Source organism: Molothrus ater, chromosome 5 (genome assembly GCF_012460135.2).
Source record: "Molothrus ater isolate BHLD 08-10-18 breed brown headed cowbird chromosome 5, BPBGC_Mater_1.1, whole genome shotgun sequence".
Taxonomy (NCBI): Eukaryota; Metazoa; Chordata; class Aves; order Passeriformes; family Icteridae; genus Molothrus; species Molothrus ater.
This window is the reverse complement of record NC_050482.2, coordinates 50,281,308-50,294,599: the sequence shown is the minus strand read 5'-3', so window position 1 is coordinate 50,294,599 and position 13,292 is coordinate 50,281,308. Positions and strand designations below refer to the sequence as shown.

Here is a 13,292-nt window from a genome sequence, read left to right as displayed (position 1 = left end):
ATGAAGTATTTCCTTTCTGCTTGCTTTGTAGCTGATGAGTAGTTAACAGCCCATGTGAAGGAAAAGAGAAGCAGATTCCCTGAATTGGGCTTTGTGTCAGGCTTTTTCCCTGCTAACCCAGCCTCCCTTACTGCTCCTTGGGGCCAGCTGGGCTCTGCTCATGGTAAGGCAGAGGATGGGAAGGCTTTGGGAGGTGACTGCAGAATAAGGACAGCCATGATATCACAGACTGAAGTCTCGTAGAAGTTTTTAGTCCCAAGGAATTGGAGTTTTTAGGAGAAAGTCTTGTTCTCAGCATTGTTTCAAGCAGTTTTTGCATCCTCAAGCCTGCTCAATGACAAGGTGATGACTTTGTTAATGGCCCTAGAGTTAGTACATCAGGCTGGAAAATAAGGATTTGCCATAAAACTGTGTAGAAGAAGAGCTCCAAGAACAGCTTTGTCTACTAGCTGTGCATCATTCCCAACAGCAGATTCAGTTACAAAACATCCAAACCACTATGGGCAGTTTTGATATAATTTATGTCTTGGTCTTTTTTTTTTTTTTTCTTGCATAGGCATAAATTACAATCTGTTGATTAAAAAATAAAAGGAACAAAACAGTGCAGCATTTGCAACAGGCTACAGCATCAAACACAAACTCCTGTCTGTAACCATCTGTTTCTGCAGGACTAATTCATAACATGTGTGTAGGGCAAACTGAGAAGGAGGGAGAATAGAGGAGGGAAATGGAGTAAATAAGAGAACTCTGCTCCCACAGCTCTTCTACATTTCTCCTGCCTCACCAGGCTCATCTTCAGCATCAGCTCTAGGATTAAACACCCCTGGGCAGAGAAGCACATGCTGAAGCAGCAGTTTTCTGTGCCCTCTTCTTTGGCAGCTCTGGGCAGTGCTGCAGAAAAGCTGCAAGCTACAATCTCAAGAGCCGGTGGCTTCTGGCACTTTGCACAGGGGCTTGGGCTGCAGCCCAGCACTGATGCTGAATTTGGGGGCTGAAAACCCACATGGAGCCTCAGCATATGTTCCTGGGGATCCTCACACATATGGCATGGTGAGGCCTCTAAAACCAGCTAGAAAAGAGCATGAAGCCCCAGGAGGAGCTCTCACTGGTAGCTCCAGAGAGTTTTACTTCGAACAGCAAAGATTTTCATGTCCAAAGGACAGGGCAAGCTTGCACTGTAAAGCCAAATGCTCCCTAACCCAGACACAGCAATTAACACCCACTGGAAGGAGCAGAGATCCCACTATGACTCCATTTTCAGGGGAAGAGGTCACCTTTCCTGCCTCTCATCAGCATGCCTTGATTTACCACAAAATCATTTTTTTCTTGGGCAATGACCTTGTCTGTTCTTGCAGTCCAAGCCAGAGACCAGGGATCCAGAAGGAACATAGGAAAAGGGGTTTTCCCAGGCTCATGGTTATAGCTTTTGCTCCAGGAGCCAGAGAAAGGTGAGAAAAGGGAGAGCTTCATCTCTGCTTTCTCTTTATGATTCAAATAAATACAGGAGCTGGTCTGCCAAGCCCAGAACAGGTCTAGGCATTCATAAAAGCACAGCTCCATGTGCTCAGTGCACTCATGGACAGGACTCCAAGGCAAACGGGCAGCTGTAGACAAGTTTAAAATAACTTTGGCTGTGCCTGCCAAGAATTAAGACTAAGCTCAATATAGGAGAGAATTTATAGTCCCTGTCTCTGGCTCCAGGTCAGCTTTCTCCCTGCAGCAGGGCCTCCCAGCTCTGCAAGAGGCTCCACAGGGTAATTTTAACCTGCTGGAGACAGGACTGTGCCCTCTGAGCTTGCTCCCCCTGCTTGGAGCAAGGAGACCCCTGCAGAAGGGATGTGCTGCCACCACCCTCACCCTCCCAGGCTGGGAGGGGGGGAGTCAAGGCTCAGCAGCTCTGCCTGATGCCCATCAGGGGATGCTGAAAGGAGACACTTCTTCAGCCCCTCATCCTCCTCTATGCCTACAGTGCTTCAAGCAGAGACCACCAGAGTGGGAATCAATACATGGTGCTCTCACAGTGTCAGGGGAAGGATGGTACCAGCAATGGACAGGGCTGAAACAGTGACCATGAGCCCTTAAGGTTTTCTTTCAATGAAACACAACACAAACCTGGAGGCTGTTAACACCACCCAAGAACATAAGCCAAGCTGTGTGATGCAGGCCAGGACGTGGAGGGGCCAGATGGCCCTAGCATCCCTCAGCCTGGGGAAGGTCCCTGTGCATCCTTCCTGCAAGCCCCTGCTGTGCCTCCACCATCCCAACAGTACAGGCAAGATTTACATGCCCACTGCAGAGAGAACTCCCCTCCTGCTCCAGCCCAGTCCTCCCACAGCCAGGGCTCAGAGAACAGTGCAATGCCAGTAAGGAGAGGTAGGAGGAAAAGGGAGCCCTTCCAGGAGAAAGGAGGTCAGCCTGCACAGCCATCTGCCATCGAGGACCCGAGAGCTGAGGGAGCCCTGCAGGGGGAGGTGGCTCTGCATGCTGGCACCTGCAAGCCCCCCCAGGAGCCCTGCAGAGCCCTGGGGCAGCAGCTCCCCTTGCTGCCAACAGTCAAGTATACACAGATGCAGCCACGGGCAAGAGGCCACGGCCACATGTTGCAGTCTCAGAGCACATCCAGAGCAGGGAGGGCAGGAATGCCTCCAGCACCCCACCAGCAGCAGTGCACACAGGACCCCAGCTTCCAAGTCTAGCTACCAAGCCACCAACAACGTGAGGCCCATATTTTAAACAGCTCTGCTCATCTTATTCTAGCTTATCCTACTGTGTATGCTATTCTACTAAACAAAGCTCTAGCCCTCTCCACATCTAAGCCACTCATCCAAGTGGCACCATGTAACATTCTCTGGTTAAGTACAAATTGCATGGAAAAAGTATTTTTTTCCCTTTGTTACTACAAACACCCCCCCTCACAAAAAAAACAACCCCAACACCCCAACTGGAAAATAGCCCCCCTCCCCTCTTTAAAAAAAAATATCAGAACAAACCCCAAAGGAAAAGCAGGCAACAGGAATTTTCAATAGCATCACCAAGCTTAACACTGGGGAGGCAGCCAGCCAGGGAGGCCAACAGCTTCAGTAAGACCCAACTCAGCTACTGTCAGCAGGAGGGCTTGAGTGGATGGATGGCAGCACCAAGGTGGGCTCTGCCACCAATGTGTGCCATGCTCCTCTCCTCCCGCTGCCCCAAACCATTAGTTTTATGTTAATACTTCATTAATACTGTCTTATTTCCTCTCTGCCGGCCCAGCATTGGAGGGCTGGAGATCTTTACCCAAACCAACACCAAGGCAAGAGAAGTGACCCTGTGTAGAGGGGACTTGGTGGCCATAACCAGTGGCTCCCACCTACTGTGGCAGCACCAAGTCAGGCACCGTGGTCCCACACTCCCATCTCCTGCACCCAAGCCCACATGAAGCACATCACAAAATGACACACCCCTTTCCCGAGCCCTGGCCATGCTAGAAAGGAGTGGGACAACAGGGAAGAGGGGCAGCGCAAACCCGATACAAAGTTAGCTTAAAAAGTTAAAATGTCCCATATGCACTGAAAACAAGCCAGGCTGCGCTAGGACCCACGTGGGATGCTCTTGCCTCACCACACAGGTCCTTGGAAGAGTGAAAGCCTCACCCCTTCAACACCAGCTCTTCTCCTCCCCCCAGGGGAGCAGCTTCCAGGGGCGGCTGCTGGCACGTGCCAGGGTTTCTAGGTGCGAAGCAGTGAAGCAGCCACATCCCCTCCTGCTGCCAGCCCGGCAGCATCCTCATCCCGCCGGGCCGGGGTCAGTGCGCCGGCTCCCCGTGCACGCGGAAGCGGTAGATGCACGTGTATTCGGGGTGGCCCCAGTTGCTCAGCACCCGCAGCTCCACCAGCTGGTATGTGCCCATGGAGTCACCCTTGGGGAGGAGGGAAAAGAAAAACCCGAGACCTTGAGGGCTCTCTGCGGCTCAGAGAGCCCAGAGGCCCCATTTTCTTCTTAGGGGTCAGGTGGTCCAGGGGCAAAGCATTTACCTCCAAGTAAAATGTTTGGATGGGGTCGCCATCATGGTTGTAGGTGAATTGTCCAAGGAGAAGGCCCTCCTCCTCTCTTTCTTCCTTTAAGCCCTATGGAAGGGCAGGGAGGCAGAAAGGGAGAACCAGGGGTCATCAGAGAGGGAGACCAGAGGTGATGCATACATCCAGGGCAGAAGAGGGAGAGGGAGACACAAGCGTGCTTGGCCCCCGCTCCTGCTCTTCCAGGTCAAAATAGACAAATGGGAACAGGGACCAGTGGGGAAGGATGAAGGGGGGCAAGACCAAAAGTTACACCTACTCAAGCCCCTTTGTCCCTGTGTCCCCCCCAAACTCTTTCTGAAACCCAGTGCTGCCCCTCTCCCCACCAGTATTGCTTCTTCCTCTTCTTCAGGATAAGACCAACCCCCCAGAGCAGCGCACAGCCAGGTATGGGGTTTGTTAGCCATCCCTTCCAGCACCCTCCCCCTGTGCCTCCCCCCACCTCCCTCAGGTGTTGGTGAGGGCACTCACATAGACAGCAAAGTCCTTGGGGGCACTGGGGATGGTCCCCTGCGGTGAGAGGGCTTTCGGGATGTGCTCCAGCGTCACGGCCGTGGGGCGGATAATGCCAGAGAGGCGGATGACAGCAAAGCCCTCGGAGCCACGAAACGCCCAGCAGTTCCCAGGGTTGACGTCTGGCTACGAGCATGGAAGGGAGACGCCAGCAATGTTACCACCATCAGAGTCATTTTTCTCCCACCAGCCTGCCTGCTGGCTTGGAGCAACAGCAAGAGCCCAACAAAAGCCCCATGAGCAGCAACCCAGCCCTCCCAGTCAGCACCCACCTGCAGGATGGCACGGGGGGACTGCGAGTGGTACCACAGGGGGATGCCAAACAAGCTCAGCAGCGCCGTCCGCATCTCGTAGGTCTCTGAGCAGCGAGTGTTGATGACACTGGCCCCTGGCATGAGGAGATGGCAGCAGGTGAGCTGCAGGACAGCCCCTCTGGTCACCTCCCCAGGACAGCTGGCTCGTCCTGACCACCTACCTGCTGACTCGAGGGCATAGTCAACCATCCCCACACGGTCCTCGCTGTAGCGCTTCAGGGCCTGGCCCACGATGAGATGCACTTGCTGCAGTGGGAGCAGAGGGCACAGGAGGGTGACAAACTGGGGCAGGCATCCTGCCCCCCACCCGCCTGCCCCTGCAGGGACAGAGGGTGCGAGGACCTTCCCGCAAAACAGCCACGGGACAGAACAGCCGGGGGATGAATCATCGTGGCAAAAATAAGAGGACGTGCATTTGGCTGGGAAGCCTTGTTAGAGGCTGCTAAAAATACCCCAGGGGAGAGGAGCTGTGCAGTGAAGGGGCAGCACCCAGGCACGCTGCACTCGCCTGTCCCCAGGAGGGGCTGGCCCAGAGGGAGGATATGTAGCACCAGACACAACCTGACAGACCACCCAGAATCATCTGCTCGTCCCTCCTGCCCTGTCCCACAGGATTGATGGGAGCTCTCCCTGTCCAGAAAAGGAGGAGATGGCTGGAGCATCCATCTGGAGCCAAAGCCAGCCTAAGGAGCTAGGACCCTGCAGCACCACTTTGGGTCTAAACTTTATGGAGTGCATAAAGCTCACACATACTATGGGGACTGCTAATCCCAGCTTGATCCCTCCCCTCCACTACCTCCACAGGGAATTTCCAGCACTCTTTCCAAAGCAAGCAGGCTCATTTTTTCCCCTTGGTGTCATTCTGCTGAAATGCTTTGCAGCAAACAACTCCGCAGCACTGCTGAAAAATGGGGATAAGCAAGATGCTCCACCCCTGGAAGCCTTGATGGCACCTCTCCCACGTTCTGGGTGAAGGATGCACGAGCAGAAGCTTGGATTTTAAGACAGTAAGTGTGAATGCTGAGAACTGGTCAGAGAAGAAAGTCAGATAAACTTTCCCAGACATTCCTCTGGGAAGTTTTGAGAAAGTTCAGAGAAAGAATTAAAACAATCCTGCAGTTGGTGTTTTGAACTTGTTAATTGTAAGATGTTTACAAGAAGGGTGCTGTTCCTAATTACCCAAGGGTGTGAGGGTTATTAACTAAGGACCAATCAGTCCTTAGTGAAGGACTCTCTATAAAAAGAATGTGTGGTTTCTAATAAACTTGGCTTTTGCCTTTTGAGAAGACACAGGAGTCGTGTCCCTTTATTCACCCATCCTCAATAGAACAGCAACAAGTAAGAGCCTTGCAGGGCTGCAGGTATCAGCACCTGTGACCCCTTCCAGAGCACAAAGCAAGCACAAACTGAGAAGGGAGTGGCAGAGAAGGAGTTTCAAGGGTGCTCTTGCTGTCCCAATGCCTCTGCCATCTGCCAGGCACACATGCCAGCCCCCTGCACACACGAAGGGGGCACAGTCCCCAACCCCATGGTCACCTCATGTCCCTGGGGCTCAGGCCAGTACTCACCTCCTCTGTCACTCCTGCAGCCCCTCCTTGCCGCAGGGCCACTCCAATGCCAGCCTGAGCATCCTGTGCTGACAGTCTCCGGTCCTCCAGGACTTTTGCAAGGATCTTTTGCTCCAGAGCCCGAAGCTCTGCTTGCAAGTCTTCCCGCTGGAGGATGAAGGCAGCAGCACCATCCTGCTGGGACTGTGACAGGAACCTACTGATCCACACTGGGAACTGTGCTTCCACCTGGAACGGTGCAGACAGAGCTCAGCCTGGAGCAGGGACCCCTGCTTGCCTTTCTGCCAAACAGGCTGGGGACCGGGGACTCACATCTGACCGAACTGTCTTCAGCTGCTCCAGTATCCCCTTCACGTGCTTCCCCATCACCTCCTGGTCTGACTTGAGGCTTGCCAGCTCCCTCCTCAGCACTGCCACCTCCTGCTCCAGCTTGCCCACCTCCTGCTGGAAGGTCCCTCGCAGGCTCTCCTGCACCGAGCTGTGCCGAGAGAAAGGTAACAAAACCTTGTGCCAATAGCCCCAGTTTCCCCTCTGCAAACTGGGGGAAGAGGTTCATCCCACATCACCTATGCTCAACCCCATCTCCAGACCCAGTTTTAATCCCAGTGGCAGTGACCTCTTCTACTGCATCCCATGGGAAAGCATCCTCAGCTCACCCCTCAGCTGAAGGACCACATTCACAGTGATGCAGAGCGACAGTGGCAAAGGTCATTGCTGCCATTGCTCTTGCGGCCCTGCTGCCAGCCACAGAATGGCAGGATGGGTCAGGCTGGAACAGACCACAGTGGGTCATTTGGTCCAACCTCCCTGCTCTAACAGGGTCATCCCAGAGGACATGGCACAGGACTGCAACCAGACAGTTCTGGACTATCTCCAGTGAGGGAGACTCCACAGCCTCTCTGGGTAATCTGCTCCAGTGTGTGGTCACGGCACAGTAAAGAAGCTCTTCCTCATATTCAGGTGGAACTTCCTGTGCATCAGTTTCTGCCCATTGACTCTTATCCTATTGCTTGGCACACTGAGAAGAGCGTGGCTCCAGCCTCTTATCACTCTCCCTTCAGCCACTGACACTGATGAGGTCCCTTCTCAGTTGTCTCTTCTCAAGGCTGAACAGGCCCAGCTCCTTCAGCCTTTCCTCCTAAGAGAGATTCCCCTGTCCCTCCATCATCTCCATAGCTCTCTGCTGGACCCACTCCAGGAGCTCCATGGCTCCCTTGTACTAGTGAGGAGCCCAGAACTGGACACAGCACTCCAGAGGTGGCCTCACTAGGGCTGGGTAAAGGGACAAGATCACCTCCCTCAACCTACTGACAATGCTCTTCTTAATGCACCGTAGGATACCACTGGCCATTTTGGCCAGAAGGGCACAGTGCTGGCTCCCACAGACCCCACTTATGTATCCTTCCCTTCCTTTCCCCCCCAGACTACACCTCTTGATCTCTCCTTTGTCCCCAGCCAGGCCTGCAAATCCCTCCTAAGCCTGGCTGAGGGGAATTCACCCAGCTACCTGCCTGCCCTACAGCCAGCGTTACCTCTGCCACTCCGAGTTCAGCTCCAGCAAGCGCGCTTCCATCTCCTGCCGGGAAAAGGGAAGGGGTGAGACCTGTGACACCAGGTGTGGTGTCTGAGGGTCCAGGTACCACCACACCCTCCTCTGCTTACCCGGGAAGCTTGTGCCATCTTGCCCAGGCGCCCGTCTAAATCCCTTTGCACCTGGGCCCGGAGCACATCCAGCTCGCCCTGAAGGATGGGGAACAGGGTGGAATATCAGAGCCTGGTCCTGCCCACGCCCATCTCCCTGCAGTGCCATGTCACTCACCTGGAGCTGGTTGGCCATGTCGGAGCGGAGATGGTCCTTCAGCCCCGCATCCCGGCGGCTCACCAGCCCCTCCAGCAGCGCAAGGATGTCCCCTGGGGGGGGCTCTCCCCCTGCTGTCACTGCTGCCGCCCCATGACGCAGCTCCCACCGCGACAGCTCGGCCTCCAGTGCCTCAAAGCGCTTCTCCAGGGACTGGAAGCGAGCCAGGAGTCGGTGTCCCCCCTGCAGTGACAGAAACAGGGTGTGATGCAGCCCCCCAGGGAAGTGACTGCTCCACAGGACCCCTGGGAAAGGGGACCCTGACCACCCATTCCCTAGAGTCAGTGGCATCTTATTCATCTGTTGCTTCCCAGGAGAAGGCAGATGGTCCCCCTGCTCCATCCCAGGGACACCCCAAGAGTGAGCTGGCCACAAGCTGGGGGAGCCAGTGTGGAGCCATCATCTGCCCCGTTCTCCACCATTCCTCACACCCTGGAAGCAATTGTTCAGCCATGGATCACACCGTCCCAGCTCTCACTGCAAGGCACTCATCCCACCTGGACCACCATAGTGCCTTTGCTTACCTGGTCCAGCGTGGTCAGGTCCCCTGCCCCAGGAAGGTCAGAGGAGGAAGAAAGCTTTCCAGCTCCCCACCACGGGAAGGAAGGCAGGCTGAGTGTCGACAGCCCGTATGGGTAGAAGTACCAAGCTCCTGAGCACAGAAGGATGAGATGGTCAAAACCACAGGCTGGTAATGGGCCACAGTAGTGGACAGGGTGGACATGCAGAGGCTCAGCAATCAGCATCTCCAGGGACTACCAGGAGACACTGGCTCCAGGCCAGCCCATCCCCCAGCCATGGCAGTGGGATGCTCTGCACTGCCCCAGATCTCAGGGCAGCACATCAGGGGAGGTGGCTCACCGTAGGCGGCAGCAGCGAGGAGCAGGAGGAGCAGCAGCAGCAGCAGGGACCTCTTCAGACGTGGGTAGCGCCTGGAGCATGGAGAAAAGAGAGGTGCCTTAGGACTGCAGCCACCTTCCATCACCTTTGGATGGGAGCCAGGGGGAAAGCAAAGACACCCACCACCCTCAAGGTGCCTCCCCTTTCCAGGGTCCTGCAGGTTTTCCCCATGCTGGTGTCCCCCCAGCACACTCACCTGGAGAAGGGGACGCTGTCCAGGTGGGAAGCTGTGCCGGTGAGGCGGCGCCAGGCCCCTACCAGCCCTGAGAACAGCCACCCCACAAACCGAACTGCCAGGAGAAAAAACAAGCCTCAGGAAGAGTCCTGAGAGATGTCCCCTCCATGCCCAAGGGTGGCACCACAAGGGGATAAAACCCCTCCACCCAAACAGGGGATAGCACACACAGCAGCTGGAGAGTAGAAATGCTGACTGGGAGGAACACTGCTGCGAGAAGTGCCCCTGTCAGCCCTCCACTCACCTGGGGAGGTGAACACCTGCCAGAGGAAGGAGCCCACCCGGGAGGCTGCAGTTCTCAGACCTGACCCGGAGCTACTCTGGCCTGAGTAACAGTGACCTGGAAAGGAAGCAGCAAGTCACCAATGCAGACAGCATCTCGGTGCATTGCCCACAGCAAAGGCTTTGCACTGGGGGTGGCATCTAGAGGAAATTGGCAGCACACTGGCTGTAGCCAGGCCCTGGGCTGGTCCCCCTGGGGATGCCTCCCCTGCATTCCTGCCACTACAGACAGACTAGTGCATCCCTACCAGCGTAGTCGTCCTCCGAGGAGTACCCAGATGAAGATGTGTAGGTGTCGTATGTCTTGCTCTCCAGCACCCCATTGATCTTACTGGACTCGGTGTCCCCTGTGCCTCTTCTCCTCCTGGTGGAGAGCTCTCCACCTGCCCCAAAACACAGAGTTCCAATGAGAAATCGCCCACCATCACTTCCACAAGGGGAAACCCAGTCAGCCAGCCTGGGCAGTTGCCCCAACACTCTCCAGTGTCCAGGGAGGTCCCGAGCTGCCCTAGGAGAGCGGGAAGGCTCACCCCAGTACGTGCTGCTGTCCAGGTCATCATCCAGCATGGAGCTGCCCAGGGCAGCAAGGCCCCGGCTGCCCCCCAGGTAGGATTCGCTCATCATGGACTCGCTATAGTAGGAGGTTTGGGTGCTGGGGGCGGGAGAGAGGCGCTTTGTGCTACTGGATTTCCTCCTGATCGTCCTGCGGGAGGCGAGAACAGGCTCATCACACATGTGTTCTTACAAGGTGGGGGGGGGGGGTCACAGTGCACTCATGGGGGGAAATGGGGAATTCACCCCAATCCCTCGACCAGCATCGCTTCCCTCCACACCGGATGGCGGCAGCTTTCGGAGGCTGCAGCCTGTGCTTCACAGAGGCCTCCCGCCCGTCCCGGGCATCGCTTCCGTTCGCACCGCTGCGGTTTTCCGGCCGGCACTCGCAGCGCACCTCCCTCCTCCCTCCCTCCTCCCTGTCGCCATCCAGCTGCGGCTGGGACTGGCACCCGGCCACCCACGGCGGGCTCCCGTGCCGGGCCCGGGGACGCAGAGGAGCCTGCGCCGGGAGCGCGGGGCTTTGGCCGGAGCAGGGGCACGGCCAGTGCCACAGTGCCGAGGCGGCCGTGCCGGAGCGCGCCGGGCTCACCGTCACGCTCCTTTCGCGAGCTATCCCCACAGCCCACGCAGGAAGGTGCCCGGTCCCTGGTGTGGGATGGAATGCCCCGCCCGTGTCAGATTTGGGCAGGGGGAAGCCCCCACTCGTGCCCCCCACTAACCTGCCGGTGGTCTCCTTGAAGGGGAGCTGTGTCCCACCCAGCAGAGATGTGCTGCTGCCGCTGGTCGTGGCATCATCGTCCCCGGGGTAATAGCGGCTGGTGACAAGGCGCTGGCTGCGGCGGGACATGGCGGCAGCAGGAGGGGAGCTCGGCTCACCTGGGGGTGGGGAGAGGGCGGGCGGGAGAGGGAAGTGTCAGTGGCAGGGTCCCCGGAGGGACGCACCCAGCGGGATCCCACTGGCGGGGACCCCGCCCCTGAGGCAGGGCTCCCGCCCCACACCGAACGCCGTCCCGAGCTGGCGGCCGTGGGGTGTCCCGGGATGGAGCCGCTCCCGTACAGGCCGAAAAACCCCTTCGCCTCCTTTCCCGCGCGTGGAGCGGCTGCCCCCGGCCCCTCCGCGCCCCCGACCCGACACATTACCCCCCGAGGCCCGGTACGGAGCCAGCCGGCCGGCCCGCAAGCTCCCGCCTTTGCCCCAGCCGCGCCGTCCCCGTCGCAAACGCACCGGCCCGTGCCGCGCAGCGGGGAACGATCCCCTCCGTCCTTCCCGGCCGCTCTCGCCGCCGCCGCCGCCGCTCCCTTTTGTTTTGCGGGGGAAGGCGGCACCCGCCTCCCGCCCTCCCCCCGGACACCCCCGCCGCCGCCCCGCCCCGCCCGCCGCCGCCGCGGAGAGGGGGGCAGCCACCGCTCCCCCGGCCTCTGGGGACCTCTTCTTTATCATCATCGCTGTTGCCTATTTATTATTATCACCGCCACAGGCATATTCTTTTAATTTCATTTATTTTCATCATTTTGTGGGGGCCGATGATGAGGGCCCAGCCGCACTCTGCTGCCCACGGGGACCTGGTCCCCAAACACCTCAGCCCTGGGGCTCCTCCGCCGTGCCCAGCACGGGCAGCAGCCAGCCCACGCTGCCGGCCAAGGGCGTGGGTGATGCCCGCCGAAAATGGGAGCTCGCAGGTGCAGGGCTGCACCCCAGCCCCGTTTGGGCTTTTCTGGGGTGGCTGGTTTGCTGGTCCCGGTGGGGGTGAGAAATCCCCGCACCCCACGCACCACCCGTCCCGGCGACACGGCCGAACCTATCCCTGGGGCGTGGGCAGCCCCGCTCGACACCCGTGTGCCCACGCCGCCCCGACTGGGCGGGCGTGTTCTGCTGCTCCCCGGGCCGCAGACACCCCGCTGCCGCCGCTCTTCCCCACGGGCGGCTGGGCAGCCTCGTCAGGGGCGTGCGAGCCAAACCGGGCTGCTCCCATGGGACCTTGAACGGACCTTGTGCAAACTCAGCCGAATGGAAAAAACAGCCACCCCCCCCACACACACACACCTCGCGTTTCAAATCTGACGGCGCCTCGGAAAAAGATTTGCCTGGGGGAGCTCTGAGAGTCAGGGCAACTGGCCACCTGTGCGTGGACGTGGATGTTCAGACTATTTCTGTGGGCAGGAATGGTCCCCCTGGGCTTGGATATGGAGCATAAAAGTATTTATAGAAAGAGTTAAAATACTACAAAGCCGGCAGAAGAGAAGTAACCTATTGCAAAACAGCCCTGAAACCTTTTCCTCTGTGTGCTGGGCTTTGGGGCACAAGCCAGGGCAGTAGCAGGAGGACGTGCTGTCAGCACTGGGGGGGCACACCGCAACAAACCCCGATTCAGCGTCCTCAGCCCCGTTGTGTAACGCAGACAGATCCTCTTTGTCTCCCTTTTCTTTTTTTTTTCCCTGCCTTTTGAGCCCATTTTTTGTTCCAGCCAAAATCTCTGCCTAGCTTTTCCAGCTCCATCTCCCACTGTGCCAGCTGCCCTTTTTCACCCCCTCTCGTGGCTTCCCATCCCTTTGCAAGTGTCTGGCTGGGACAGAGGACATCTCCCCGCCCCAGTGGCACCTTTATCTCTGGCCATGCAGATGGCAATCCCGTGTCCCAACCTGGGTACGCTGGCAGTGGCTGTCACAATGGCACCTGCTCCAGCTGACGTAACCCTGCGTGGATTAACCCCCCTGGGAGGCTCAGGGGATAAGCTGGGTGCTGAGCCACCAGGCACTAAGTAGGGTGCACAGCCCCAGGTCAATCCATCCCCTCCTCAGGAGCCACATTTTTGGGTGTGAAGGGAGTCAGTGGCAGTTCCTGGGGAATTTGGGAAGATGTTCAGGGGAGTGGGGTTTGTCCTTGCTGCATCCCTGGTCTTGTGGAGGAGGTGGTGATGTCAGAGCCATGGGAGTTTTTGAGTGGGTGTGGGAAGACTGGGGCAAAGATAAGTGGTGTGTAGCTGGGAGCTTCTGCCTCATTTTCACCACAGC

At 57.5% G+C, this 13,292-nt stretch overlaps 1 protein-coding gene across 1 annotated transcript; it reads right to left on the bottom strand.

The window, feature by feature from the left end:
• Positions 1-502: 502 nt before the first annotated feature.
• On the bottom strand, positions 503-11,567 carry SUN2 (Sad1 and UNC84 domain containing 2). The gene is made up of 18 exons (XM_036401605.2): positions 11,506-11,567; positions 11,000-11,156; positions 10,256-10,428; positions 9,974-10,108; positions 9,688-9,783; positions 9,405-9,498; positions 9,170-9,240; positions 8,833-8,960; positions 8,270-8,491; positions 8,113-8,190; positions 7,983-8,026; positions 6,763-6,928; positions 6,451-6,678; positions 5,044-5,128; positions 4,841-4,956; positions 4,527-4,694; positions 4,014-4,106; positions 503-3,898 (listed from the first exon to the last, which is right to left on the bottom strand). Exons 2-18 carry the CDS (start codon positions 11,125-11,127, stop codon positions 3,785-3,787), a joined length of 2,139 nt encoding a protein of 712 aa, XP_036257498.1. The 5' UTR covers positions 11,128-11,156; positions 11,506-11,567; the 3' UTR covers positions 503-3,784.
• Positions 11,568-13,292: the final 1,725 nt, after the last annotated feature.